The sequence below is a fragment of the Lissotriton helveticus genome, chromosome 11, assembly GCF_964261635.1.
Source record: "Lissotriton helveticus chromosome 11, aLisHel1.1, whole genome shotgun sequence".
NCBI lineage: Eukaryota > Metazoa > Chordata > Amphibia > Caudata > Salamandridae > Lissotriton > Lissotriton helveticus.
The window spans coordinates 1,079,629,712-1,079,644,621 of record NC_136072.1 but is presented as its reverse complement, the minus strand read 5'-3'; the positions used below and the strand labels follow the sequence as shown (position 1 = coordinate 1,079,644,621).

Sequence of the window (14,910 nt, the reverse complement as noted above, 5' to 3'; positions counted from 1 at the left end):
AGTAGATTGTTATTACACTGTGTTAAACCTGCAGACAGGTGATATGTTCCATGGAATCTTACTGAATAATGTATTAGGCCAGGGTTCTGGTATGTTTATCCCCTTGCCGACCCCGTGGTAAGAAGATTAGCACAGTTGTAATAATTGTTAGTACCTCCTAGGAGAGGTTGTAAATTGTTTGCCAACTGTAACTTTGTACATATTTGTAATTGTATGCGCCATATTTCGCTTAGTATACATTAAAGTACTTTTTAGGTCTGACCTGACAGGGTTATCTGTCTACCAGGATCTTGTAATCAAAATATTCATCATATCTAAATTTGTCCATTCATAGATGGACTTTGGGTCAGTCCTTTTCAGTCATTCATCTGTTTAAGTCCTCTCTGGCTTATGACTAAATGTATGCCGTGATTGGTGGAATGTAAGATGAAGGTTTGGAACCATCAGCAGCATAAATTCTGGCAGACATAACTGGTGCAATCCCTGGTGTGATCTTGTGAGATGGGAGCTGAGTTCTCATCACAGCAAGGCTTACAATGGTACATATGTTTCATGATCGTGTTCACTTGATGTTGACTGGACCACCACAATTTGCATGCTTTGTGCACTTGAGTAGTCAACCCAGTCATTGTGACCAATCCAATGGTGGTGTTGTGAGGCCTCCGAAACCTAAGCATAGTTATATAGTGATTGTGAAAGGAAGTTAAGGATTGGACACTGCGGACTCTGTTGCCAGGATCATGGGCTCTTCGGTTGCCACAAGAAGAAGTGCTTGGCTTAAGTCGGAGTCCTCTCTGGATGTGCAGGCAACACTTCTGGACCTCCCCTTCGATGGTTTTGGGCTGTTTGGAAAGAAAGCAGATGCAGCCTTGGAAAGGTTTAAGGACATCAAAGCCACAGCTAAGTCTCTGGGCCTACAGGCGCAGCCTAGCGGTTCCTCTTACAGGAAGTACAGAGGTTTTGAGAGGTCGTCCTTTTAGACCCACAGGCATTAAACAAACTGTGTTTAATAGAAATAATTATTTTATTCCTAAAAGAAAACTATTTACAAAAAATGCCTTGGAACTGTGGTTTTTACGAAAAATATGCTTCTCTCTCTCCATATAGAATATGTATATATTATAAAAACATACAGTCATTTACAGTGTAACATCTACATACAAAAGTGTCAGCACGATGGCGATACATGGAGGATCCGTGTAGACATTCTTTATGGTGAGACCATCGCGTACTCGTCCCTGCTGTGTGCTCTTAAAGAAAGACCGGTTCAGGAAGCTCCTCTCTGGGCTTTGGGTGGCACAGAAACCCCAGGTTCTGTGTAGCAGCACTTCGCATAACCCTTACATTGCAAGCGCCGGGCATGGCTTAGCGTTTAGTGTGAACTTTGACCTTTGAGAACAATGAACTGGAAATTCACACAACCTAGTTTGATTCTTCAAGTGTGGATATTGTCTATTCTTGCAATGCAAGCACTTATCACTGGTACTCAAGGCTGGATCTGCTGTTGTAGGAGATGTGTGATGCCTTGTGTAGAGGATGTCTGAAACCAAGCAGGGTAGAAAGGCAAAACCATACATTCATCTCTGCAGAATCTAAGAATGTGTTTATGTTATGCTGACCTGCATGTGCTGAGATGGTTGTCATACAATGTCAAGCCCCAATTCAATTTGATCTGTCTATGCCTCAGCTGGCCATTTTGCTATCCAGTGAATCACTTTGGTTATGTCTGGGTCTTTTGTTTCTCTGTGGCCCTTTTTTACTCTTAGCGGCATCTCTTCTCTATGACATTTCTAATTCCAAAAAAACATCTTTCTGCTTCCACATGGGCACTTTGCCTCTCTGTGGCCCTTCTGTTATGTAGTTGCTTTCTTTGCCACTTTTAGTTCTCAATGGGGCCTCTGCTTCATTTTAGACCCACTGATTTTCTATGGTTCTTCCACCATGCTATGGATTTTCTTGTTCTCTATGTACTTCACTTGGCCCTTCATCTTTGCACCACATGCTTGTTGAATGCCCGTTTAATTCTCTAACGGCCTTCCTTTTCACCTTGGAGTCCTTGCTTCTCTGTGTACTTTCATTGGTATGGATTAGTTCTTCATTTATCTTGTATGTCTCTGTGGCTCTTCTGCTTCTCTGCCTGTTAACTTGCTTCTCCATGTCCCCTCTGGTTCTTTAGGATCTTCTACGCTTCACTTCTCTGTGGGCCTTCAACTTCTCTATGGGCATCCTGTTGTTTTATGGGCCTCCAGCTTGAGTCTAGGTATCCTACCTGTCTGTGGGAGTCTTCATTCTGTATGAGCTTCCGGCTTCTCTGTGAGTCATCTGCTTCACTATGGGCTTCCTGCTTCTTTACAGGATTCCGAATTCTCTATGGACCGTCTAACTCCCTATATGTCTTTGGCATCTCTTATTATGGGCTACTTCTCTGTTGGCTATTGCTCTCTATTTGTTACCAGCTTTTCCATTGAATTTCTGACAATCCTTGGGCATTTTGCTTCTTCATAGGATGTCTGCTTCCTTATGAATCTCCTGCTGCTAGCTATTTAGACCTTCTGTTTATCTACTGACCTTGTGTTTCTTTATACGTTTTTGTTGACTCTCTGCTTCTCTGTTGACTTTTTGCTTCTCCTTTTGCCCTTTCGGTTCTCTAAGTTTCTACTTCTCTATTAACTTTCATCTTCTCTAATAGCAACCTGCTTTTCCTTGGGCTTCTTGCTTCTCTATGATCCTTCTGTTGCACTGATGACTTTCTGAATATTTATGGCCATTCACACTATGGGCTTTATGATCATTTTTGGCCTCCTGCTTATCCACAAGATTTCTGCTTTTCTAATGGCTTTCTCATTCTCTATTGGCTTTCTGTTCAGCCTTTCAACAGTTCAGTGGACTTCCTACTCCTCTGTGGACTTTCTGCTTTTTTATGGGTCTTCTGAATCTCCATGGCCCTCCTGCAGACTGCCCTACATCCTTTCTCATGTGTCCCCCCTAGGAACATGCTGCCTTGCTATCAAACACATCTCATTGGAAGCACATTATTGCTCTCCTGGCTCCTAATAAATCTCTTTCTGTGCTCTTTAATATACTCTCTCTGTAGTGTTTACTTTAGAGATGAACTGGGTACTGTTGCTCATGTCTTTCTGCACCTGATATTTGGTTTTATGTTGCTTTCGTACTATTGCATGTCCCTATACAACCCATTCCTGCACATGCATCTGAAAGGATGTATTTTAAGACTGTTAGCCAACTGGAGTTGACTGTGCCACCCAATAACTGACCAGACACCCCTTGAAGCAGTTTAAACTTCAAGGGTAAGGAATAACATTCAGGCACTCCTCAATAACACAGCACAAAGTTGAAAATCTCCAACTTGTGTAAACAGCGCTCTATGCGAAACATTCCGAATTGGCACCTTCGCAGTTGCAGGCGGTCACCTTTTAAGTTGCATTTCTCCTGGAAAAACAGACAAAGTGCAATTTCTTTGGGGTCATGTCTCTTGAAGAGAAACACAGTCCAACCTAGTGATAAATGTTTTCTGGTATAAAAGTCTAATTCTTCTTGAAAAATGTGAAGCGGCGTTTCCCCTCTGCCCCAGTGGGCTCGTCCCCCTGCTGCTCGGGGTGGGTCCTGCAGATGGCTCTGCTGCCTCTGCTCCCATTGGCGTGATGGCTGCTTGAGAAGGAGTAGGCAGTCTGATTCCATTCGTCCTGATGTTTGTCCATCAGCTGCTGGTTGATGACCCTGTGCATATCATCCTATGAACAAAAGGAGAGAATGCCAAAAATGAGAAATCAGGCCAGTAAAATTGAACAGAAGTATGGTGAACAAGGGAACCCGTGTTAAATGGCTAAGGACCTCGGGTAATTAGTATTTTATCAAGAACAAAGGTCCTGAGCTTATCAAATACTTAAAAAAAAAATATAGGGGCATTATTACCAACGTTAAGCGATATTTATCGCTAACGATGCTTAGCAACAAATTTTTTACCGCTAAGCATCGTCAGAAATTATCGCAGATAAACCTTGCTATTATCAAGGTTTATCGCAAATGCGATTAAAAAACGGCCGCAATGCATGAATATCGCTGAAAAGTCAGCAATATTCATGCATTACCGAGCTAATGCTCTTAGCCATGTTATCCACCTCCCATTGGATAACATGGCTAAGAACTGCTCAGGGCAGGTGTTAGTTTTTGGAGATATTCGCGCTTAGCGCGAATATCTCCAAAAGTTGGTAATAGGAGATAGCGATGTTAGCGACTGTTTCCAGTCGCTAACATCTTGGCACGCCCACTTTGCATGTCATTAGTGATAAATATCACTGACATGCAAAGTGGGGCCCAAGATGGTCGCTATCTCCTACTAGCGGTCGCTAACTGGTGTTAGCGACAGCTAGGTAATAGGGAGATAATTTTATCTCCGCTTCCTTGGCTTTTAAAGCCAAAAAAGCGGAGATAAACCCCCTTGATAATATGCCCCAATATAATACTCATAGACTTAAACAAGAACTATGGCTTGATTTCCAATGTCCAGCTGGACAAGGATTTATTTTGAGGATTTTTTGGAAAATGAACGAATAGAGCAAGAATCAAGAAGACTGGGCACAAGCCTGTACCAAGTCAAGAAAAGAATAGAAGAAATAGAGAAAATTTAAACAGGCAAAAGGGTTGGAGCAAGTGGCAGCTTACAATACAATGCAATCTTGTGTAAGCATGCACAAACAGTTACTGCACTTAATATATACGTTATAGAAATCCAGTTCTGTTACAACAGTCGACGTGACGTTTCGATCCCTAGCTCAAATTATGTACTGGGATCATCTTCAGGACTAATGTTATTGCTATTGCCTGAGCTGTTTCAAAGCCTGTGGGAATAAACAGGAGGGAAAATGGAGAAAAGGCGTTTTCAATAAAAGCAAACATGTCATCCAAGTACGCGTTGTTTCAACACATATTAGTGAACTGTTGCGCCGGTGAACTTCAGGCAGTGATGGCTGTTAAAAGGATAATGGATGTGGTGTTTGGGATGGTGATAAACCGACTATGAGAAGTAGATTGAATACAGACATGACTTGCTGGTGCCCCGTGAGGGAGTTCGGCCAGAGCGTGTTCTCCGTGATGGCAAAGGTGATTGTGCTATTTTACAGTTAGTGGGAACCACCCAAAGGCCTGGTTTGCACCTACAGTCAACCGCTTCTTATTCAGACGCCTCGCAGGAGCTCACCCGCCGACCTGGCGCGGTTAGTACTGGTTCGTTTTCAGTCACGTAACTCACTACTCCACCGGTCACCGTCCTCACCCTTTCGCCGCATCGTGCAAACCAGGCCTTTGGGTGGTTCCCACTAACTGTAAAATAGCACAATCACTTTTGCCATCACGGAGAACACGCTCTGGCCGAACTCCCTCACGGGGCACCAGCACGTCATGTCTGTATTCAATCTACTTCTCATAGTCGGTTTATCACCATCCCAAACACCACATCCATTATCCTTTTAACAGCCATCACTGCCTGAAGTTCACCGGCGCAACAGTTCACTAATATGTGTTGAAACAACGCGTACTTGGATGACATGTTTGCTTTTATTGAAAACGCCTTTTCTCCATTTTCCCTCCTGTTTATTCCCACAGGCTTTGAAACAGCTCAGGCAATAGCAATAACATTAGTCCTGAAGATGATCCCAGTACATAATTGGAGCTAGGGATCGAAACGTCACATCGACTGTTGTAACAGAACTGCATTTCTATAACGTATATATTAAGTGCAGTAACTGTTTGTGCATGCTTACACACGATTGCATTGTATTGTAAGCTGCCACTTGCTCCAACCCTTTTGCCTGTTTAAATTTTCTCTATTTCTTCTATTCTTTTCTTGACTTGGTACAGGCTTGTGCCCAGTCTTCTTGATTCTTGCTCTATTCGTTCATTTTCCAAAAAATCCTCAAAATAAATCCTTGTCCGGCTGGACATTGGAAATCAAGCCATAGTTCTTATTTAAGTCTATGAGTATTATATTTTTTTTTAAGTATTTGATAAGCTCAGGACCTTTGTTCTTGATAAAAAACAGTAAAATTGAACAGCACAGCTATATTGACTGCTGAATTTATGGATCAGCTCCAGTGAGATCTGACATTCAGCTCCAAGCCCCACTTTTGAGAAAGAGGCCCCGTGGATGAGGTTGCGAGCCCATAACACAAGATCCTGCAGAGTTATTCTCCCGTTTAGTATTAATGCACTAGTTCGTAAATTGCGACTCATTCGGATTGGAAGCCATCACAGAAATGGTGACCTGCAAATGATAACTGACCACCATGTATGTGATCGCCTTTCAATAAAGTAAACATTTTCTAATGCTGTCTGTTTTCCTTAAAGGAAACAATGGTACATTTAAAACTAAAAGTTGACTTTCTTTATTTTTTATTAAAAGTTTGCTTTATAGTTAGCAGTGGTCCAAAACCACTTCCTGTTTTCCAACACACGTTTCATTGCATTCACAAAGGGCAATGGGTCCCAAGTAACACCTTCCCTTTGACTAGCCACCCTAACTCAAAGTGTGATAATTTTCAGGGTATATTTATCATCACATTATTTCACACAATGCTGCAAAAAAACTTGCTATGCTGTGTGAAGAGGAGAGGGCAGTAATATGCCAGATCTATCAAGATATTCCTGCTCTCTTCCTGCCATGGTGCACAAACAGCTGCCTAGTGCCAACACAGACACCCTGGCACCATGGTGCAAGGCTGCCTGCGTTGTGAGCAGGATTATTTGTGCGTGGGAAGGGTCGCCTTCCTGCACAAAAATACCCCTCTAAGACGTTTTCCTCTTTCTGTGCGTGCTGCAGAATGCAGCACATGTAGAAAGAGGAAAAAAAGAAAAATAGAGATATTTCTCCTCGTTACTACTCCTCAGGGAAGGCATAGCCTTCGAATGCATTCCCAGATCTACAAGTATTGCTAAATCTGTGAATGCTTCAGATTCGATGAGTGGATGTGTGATATATCCACGCTCCACCCCTGGAACGCCTCCCTGGGACTTCCGCTGCCTTGCATTACTCCATATAGCAAGCCATGCAAGGTGGCATTGTGTGGCTTGGTAAATCTCATTATAGGTTTTGGATCGCCCTGCACCCCCTTGTGTGGCACAAGGGTGACACAAACTCCTTGATAAATATGCCCTTTAGTGTTTTGCAACTGGATTTCGGTCACAAAACATTGGTACACCTCATACGGAATCGCTCTTTGGAAGGGGTGTCTACAACACGCTCCTTCCAAATAGTGATTTGGGTTTAATTCCCAACAAAACGACGTAGCGCTGGAAGCTATTTTGCTGTGCGGAGCTACGTAATTTTAAAAGCACTGGGATACGTCATATTTACGACAATAGACGCATCCTTGTTATTTCCCCTGCGCTGGCGCACACTTGGCTGCCATACGCCAATGCAGGCACCCTTGCACCATGGTACATGCCTTGCACCCAGAGAAAAACAGTACAACATCTTAGTAGATACAGCACTGTTCTGCTGTCTCCCGAAATGCAGGATGCTGCACCCTGTTGCATGAAAATGTAGTAAATCTTCCCCTAGACTTAGACAAACTTTAAAACGTTTCCCACTTTTGGGTGATTGCTGTACAGTGCAGCACACATGCAAAGTCAGAAACATTTGGAGAAATAAAAACAATTTCACTAGCCTTAAAGAGGTGTTATTTTTTGGCTCAAAGCCCTGTTTACAAATGTTTGTAGGTAGGTATTTGCATCTAAAACATGGGTGGTTGCATGGGAACACCCATGTACCTCGGATGTATTTCATTACAACGCATGCTTTTACCACGCATGCCTTTACATCGCAGTTTTTACAACGCATGCTGTTACAACGCTTAGTGTTAAGGGGTGCTGGATAGTGAATAGTTTAATTTACTATTCCAACTCCAGTCCCCGTGGATAGTAGGGAAGGTGTTGGATAGTAAATTAAATCTATTCCCTATCCTAGAGCGACCCCCAGCGATATGCGTTGTAATGACATGCGTTGTAATAGTTGCGTCGTAAAGGCACTGCGTGGTAAACGTTGCGTTGAAAAGGATGTTCCCCATGTGCCACACATGATATGCCCCTTTAACCAAAGCTAGCTTTACTTTGCATTACTTTAAAGCTACGTTTTAGCAAAAATAAAGTTTTGCCCTGGAAAGTAAATGCTAAATAAACATTTTCCAATGGTTTGCGTTACTTCTATGATAGAAACCTATGACAAAATGTTAGTAAATCTGCCCTCAAGTGTACTGCCTCCGATAGTCGATGGTGGTTACTGTCTCCCCTCAACAAGTTAACACTTTGCGGTAGCTGCTAATCAGCTACAGGGCACATGGACTTTTCCTGCAACTGGAGTGAGAAGAAAAGTCTGATTAGTATCTCACAAAAATAAGTTATTTACCTATTACCAGGAATGGGGAATTTGCTCCGATTTACAGATTTGATAGGTTTATTCTAAAATAGGAGCGAACAACCCTCAACCTTTCCCAGCAAGGTTTAACTTTCCCCATAACAATCTGTCTCCCAGTTAATATAGCAAGACCAACCCATGACAAATGAACCTTCTAAGACCTGGTTTGGCAGTTTGGGCTGGACTGTTCCCATGAGGCACAGGGGAAAGACTGCTTTGCATATAGCTGGGTCTGAACTGAGGTGGCAGAGTGAGCTAAAGAATGATGATGGATTCAACCCAGATCTGTGACTGGGGGTGAGTGCCTGAAAAGTTTCAGCACTCCATCCATCATCTCCTTGTGTTTGAAATGAACCTTCTATATCAGTCTCCCTGCAGCAACCAAAAAACCACTACAAGATTGCCTGTCTTTCCAATCAGGGACAATTTGTGATGGGTAGGTCGGTGGTGGAAGAGCCTGGGCCTGGGACAGTGCCACTTTCAATTGTTGCCCAGCAGCCAATCAATGTGCTGTAAACACAGAGGCCCAATTGTCATGAAGGTCTATGCTAGCCTTTACTGGTCTGCGATCCAGCGTGGGCATGCAGCAGTTTGTTGTCATTTTCAATAATGAAGTCCACCCTTCCCTATAGCCCATCCGTACAGGAGACTTTGGCACTTTTAGAAATTGAACTTTGATCCGTGAGCACACTTAAAAAAAATTGGTGGATTCCTCTCTATTAGTATTTCAGCCTCTCCTTATTTTTTAGCAGTAATTTTGTATCTTTATGCCCACCATACCTTCAACAACTGTGCATATCCCGCCATGTAGTGGTTTAAGTCACGGAGGCAGATTCATCAAGACTTTGATCTGCAGCAAAGTCCCACAAAGGGCTGCAAAGTCTTGCTTAATGCAGCACACATAGAAGTTGCAAAACAGCATTTTAAAAAAATTATTGTTTTTGTGCAGGAAGAGAGACCGGTCTGTACATAAATAATCATTGGCCTTTTAGTGTTTTCATGTGAGCTGCACAAAGCAGCACGCATGAAAACAGCAAAAATGAGGATAAATGAAACATTTCTACTTGTTGCGCCAGGGTAAGACCAGGTTTTCCCTGGTCCTAATTCTGGCACTGCCTCCTATTTATGCCTCCCTTATAAATAGGAGGCAGCGTCAGAATCAATGGGTGTTTGCGGTGGAACACCCAACGCAACACCCACTGCCCACCCCTTTCACACTAAGCATAGCGTGAAAGGGGGCCTTATTTACAAGGCAGCGTTAAGCCACGTTAAGTGGCTTAACGCTGCCTTGTAAATAAGGCGAAGCCCCTATCGCCATTACAACGTAATTGGATGTGACGTTCCAGTGGCTATATGGGCTTGTAAATATGCCCCTCAAGGTCCGATTAATCAAGGTTTTGCATCACGCTTGTACCACGCATGGGTGACGCAAAACCTAAGTGAGATTTATCAAACCCTGCATGGCCTCATTGCGTGTCCCTGTCAGGCTTAATAAATCTGGAGTAACGCAAGGCTGCGCAAATCGCTACCTTGCGTTACTCTGCAGAAGGGAGGCGTTCCATGGGTGGAGCGTTGGTGATTCCACACATCCACCCATGGATTCTGACGCATTCCCAGATTTAACATTAGTAGTAGACCTTGGAATGCAGCAAAAATTGCTGTGGAAAGGCATAACGAGGACAAATATCTTCATTTTGCCTTGTTTTTTTCCTATTTTTACGTGTGCTGAATTCTGCAGAGCACAAAGAAAGAGAAAAATGTCTCTCAGGATTGTTTTTGTGGAGGAAGGCGTCCCTTCCTGCACACAAACAATCCTGCCTACACATGACGCAAGGGTGCCTGCGTTGGCGCTAGGCAGCCGAAAGTGTGCAAGTGCTAGGAAAGGAAAGGAATGTGCCGTAGAATGTTAAATAAGGTGCATTCTGCCTTTTCCCTTTCATGCAGCACTGCGCAGCAAGGTCGCTTGCTGCGTTCCACTGCGTGTAAAAATGATTATTATGGGCTTGAGTTTGCATTTCCAAATAAGCTGACCTCAGTTTTGTCCCCATTTAACTTTAGGCAGTGTTTTTGAAATCAGCGAGACATCTCTGACAGGTAGTCCACTAGGCTCTTTTTGCAGGTGTCCACATCCTTCCCGACTGAAATATGTCGTGTGTCATCAGTATATGATATGTGGATGTTAGCCAAAGGAGCCAAAGGAGCCAAAGGAGCCATGTACACATTAAAAAGTGTTGGGCTCAGAGCCAAACCATGGGCAACACCACAATGTATGGTTACCTCATCAGATATTATGGTTGCAGATAAACTGCCTGAGTACATCCTATCAGGAAAGAGGCAAACCATTATAGAACGTCAGAGTGTATCCCAACATCTGAAAGATGGCTTTGTAGAACAGCATGCAACACTAGGGGAGATTTACTAAGATTTTGTGCTGTGATGCAAAATGGTGCAAAATCTTTTTTTCCCAATTTACTTTAACAGAAAAGTATTGCAACGCAGCGCATAGTTCTCCTTCCTTTTCCGACTTTGCATGTGTGCTGCACTTTATAGCACACATACAAAGTGAGAAAATGTTAAATTGAGTCTGTGCATAGTATTTTGTACTGGAAGGGTTCTTTCCAGCACAAAACCTATGCTAGACTCACTGAAACACCCTTGCACCATGACGCAAAGATGTCTCCCTGGTGCACGGCAGCTGATTTGAGTGCTGGCGCTAGTGAGAGGGGAGGATAGTGCCTTTTTTTTAGTAAATAGGGCACTCTCCTCCAATCTCCTTTTCACGTAGCGCAGCACAGCTTTTGCGGCTGCTGCAGTGCGCTATATGAAAAAATAGTAAATCTGCCCCACTGTATCAAACGCAGGGGAAAGATTGAGTAAGAAGAGTGCAGTAGCCTTGCCCTCATCGACAGCACATCTGATGCTGTCAGTTAACTGCCCTAAATGTACACTGCAAATAATCTAATAACTGATTGCTTTCCAAATACTTGGTGAGTCTCAAATTCACCAGTTTCACCAGAATCTTCACAGGGAAGGGAAGCAATGAGACTGGGCTAAAGTTGGCTAGATTTGTAAGATCGGCCCCAGGATTCGTCAATAATGGAAGTAGTAAAGCTTTTTGGCAGAGCCCAGGGACCTCTGCCATGCGCATGAAGCTATTCATGATGTCAGTCAAGTGCAGAGCAAGAGTCATTGCAAGTTTATTAACCGCATGCGCGCTAGCGGTTTTCCTGCTGCGCGCTGAGATTTTAAAAATCCCGCGTTACGTGACAAGGTCAGCTCGTCATCCGGGTAGGGCAGGTTACGCCCATGACGAGCTGAGCTCGTCATGAGCGTAGAAGGGGTTAAAGACAGAGGGCCTCATTTACGAGGCCCCTTGCCGCACTTTTGTGCTGCCGGAGCATCACTTTTTTTAGGCTCTGGTGGCGCAATGTGCCATAGCATATTTACTAGGCCGCGCAAAGCCACTTTAGGTGGCTATTCATGGCTTTTAAATATGTGCTCTTTTCACGCAGAACACTGTGTAAAAGGGGAATTCCAAGGGTGTTGCTGTGGGTGTTCCCATGCAACACCCATGGGCTCTGAAGCATTCCCAGATTTACAAGAAATTGTAAACCTGGGAATGCGTCAGATTTGAATGCCACTCCAGGGGTGGCGTTAAAGTGGTGCATGTGCAGCACACATAGGAAGAGAAAATCGCCTCAATGTATTGATTTTGTGCAGAAAGGTGTCCCTTCCTGCACAAAATCAATCAACCCCACAACGCAGGCACCATGGACCATGGTGCAAGGGTGCCTACATTGGTGCATGGCAGCCCATTGGGTGCCAGTGCAGGGGAAAAGGACAGGAATGCGCCGTATCTAAGAGATACGGCGCATTCGTGCCCTTTTCTTTTGACGCAGGGCAGTGCAGCAAGATTCCGTGCAGAGCTGCACTGTACCAACACCTCATAAATAAGACCCAAAGTGTGGACAACGATCCGGGGGTCGGGGGCTGACTTTATATTATCCATGATGTCGAGGGCTTCCTGTTGAAGAACTGTCTCAAAAGCCCGCCAACTAGGCCCATCATCCATCGGAGGACCGTCTTTCCTCAACTCCCGATTAATATCAGGCTGAGGATCAAACCCTGTGTAAATCATATGGATCATACCACAAAACATATGCTAGGTTGATTGCATAGTCCCAAGGATGCAGGGGTGGATCTATTAAAGGCCCCTGGCTGGAATAACTCCTTCCCAATGCGAAAAAGTTATCTGGAGGAACACTTGCTCTTATCAATCTTTAGGGTAAAATGGTTCCTTCATGCAAGCTTCAGGGACTCATAATAACTGCTTTCAGCAGATCTAAAAACTTCTTTTTCTATGCTACCTTTTGAACGTCACGTTTCTTTAAAGTCTCTTGCATCTCTGCTTCTCTTCTTTCAGCTGGGGGATGTACCAGGGTGCCGGAGGACGATTCCTACGAGAATATTTGTAGAAATAGGGCCAATAATGTCCAGCATCGACCTCAAGGCGGAGGAGAAATTCCTGGCCGCTTCATTCGGAGATGAGGTGTCCGTAATCTCTATTAAATTAGAAGTTTTCTTGACCGACTCCTCCACTAAGCTCGTCCAGTTTCTGTGGGCCAGATGTAGGTAATTCATATTTACTGACTCTTAAATACCGAATTTTACCGATTCGGTATTTAAGAGTCGGTAAATATGAAGGGGGGAGATGTAGGTATTACAGATTCTGTAAATACCGAATCGTTAAGATTCGGTATTTACCGAATCTGTAAATACCGAATCGGTATTGCCCATTGATTCCTATGGGCCTTGAAGCCCATAGGAATCAATGGGCAATACCGATTCTGTAATTACAGAATCGGTAAATACCGAATTTGGCAAGGGTGCAGGGGGTGTCACTTTGACACCCTCTGGCACCCCAAAAATAGGCATGTGTGCCATGTGGCACACAGACATGCCCTAAGGGCATGTCTGTCTGTCACATGGCTAGGTGTGCATGCACACATGTGCATGCACACCTGAATTCGGTATTTTAACACCCAATTGGATTGGGTGGTAAAATACCGAATTTGTAGGGCCTTTGGGACTCAGAAGAGTCCCACCTACATCTGGAAGGTACCGAACCGGTAAAAATACCGATTCGGTATTTTACAGATTCTGTAAATTTACCGATTCGGTAAATTTACAGAATCTGTAAAATCTGGCCCCCTACATCTCAAGATGCCAAATACCGGTCGGAAACGGCCGAATTCAGCCGTTTCCGACCGGTATTTGCCACCTACATCGGGCCCTAAGTATCTTATATTCCTTACTTTTATTTGCTGCAGGCCTCCCAAGGTGGGAAATCTTAAACTGCATAAGGAAGTGGTCCTACCATCCCAGGGGCTCAAGCACCAACTCATCCATGAACCTGTTCATGAATAGAAGATCAAGAGTATGTCCTGCCACATGGGTAAGGCCCTTAACCACTTGCAAATGATTTCCAGATCCTCCTCTAATTTATAATTGCTGGGATCATTTGGAGCTTCAAAATTATAATCAAAGCTCCCTGTTTTCTGTTTTTACGGATTTTTGCAGATAAATACAGACAGAAAACAATATGTTTTCTGACTACATTTATTTTTAAAAGTGGATAAATACAGAAAAGTGTGCTCTTTTAAGTGACTCTCCGTGCTGTCTTTCATGAATTGTAGCCCAAAAGCTGAGCAGAAGAACTTCATTGGCAATTAAATACAGGATGAAATTTCCATAAATAATGGCATATGTCAACATACATTTGTGGTATGATAATATATAGTCTATGTATTGTTACATAATATTTGGCAGCTTAAATAGCTAAACCATGGCAGACATCAAACTATGAGTGTGTGTCTATCAGATAAATAAATTTGGAAATGTACAGTTTTACAACTTCGTTTATATACAAAACACAAAATAAATATGGATAAATACAGATAAAATGGCCCAAAAATAAATATGAAAAAACACAGACGGAAATGTTAAAAAAAACATAAATACCATAAAACTGGGAGCCCTAATTATAATTAAAATCTCCCACCAGCAGAAAATATTCATATTTTACAGGCATGTGGGGCTAGTTTCTCAAGTAACTTGGTGCTGAAGGTAGCCTTGGTGCTGGGAGGGCTATAGAGAAGTGCCCCTCCCACAGGGGGAGTGTGGGAGTCAAATGCGATGTGAAAAACAATTATTTCTGTAGCAGTAGGCTGCATCATTTCCAGAGATTTACAATGTAGGCCCTTCTTATATATCAATGCGATCCCTCCCCCAACCTGACCCTTCTTCTTGAACATGATGATGTTACATCCCACACGGATTGCAATAGCCCCATCCAGCCCTGATGCCTCGTTTAGCCAGGTTTCAGTAACGAATACCAGGTCAGGCTCATTATTATTGATGGTGTCCCATATATTTATCGCGTGCCTAACCAAGGAGCAAAAGAGGTAAAATACAAACATTGA

At 43.4% G+C, this 14,910-nt stretch overlaps 1 protein-coding gene across 1 annotated transcript in view; it reads right to left on the bottom strand.

The window, feature by feature from the left end:
- Positions 1-1,036: 1,036 nt before the first annotated feature.
- BICDL1 (BICD family like cargo adaptor 1) overlaps positions 1,037-14,910 on the bottom strand; it is a 358,177-nt gene continuing 344,303 nt past the window's right edge. Inside the window, exon 10 of the mRNA XM_078667656.1 lies at positions 1,037-3,752. Coding sequence (XP_078523782.1) covers positions 3,546-3,752 — 207 coding nt within the window. The 3' untranslated portion in view covers positions 1,037-3,545. The remainder of the gene's footprint in view (positions 3,753-14,910) is intronic.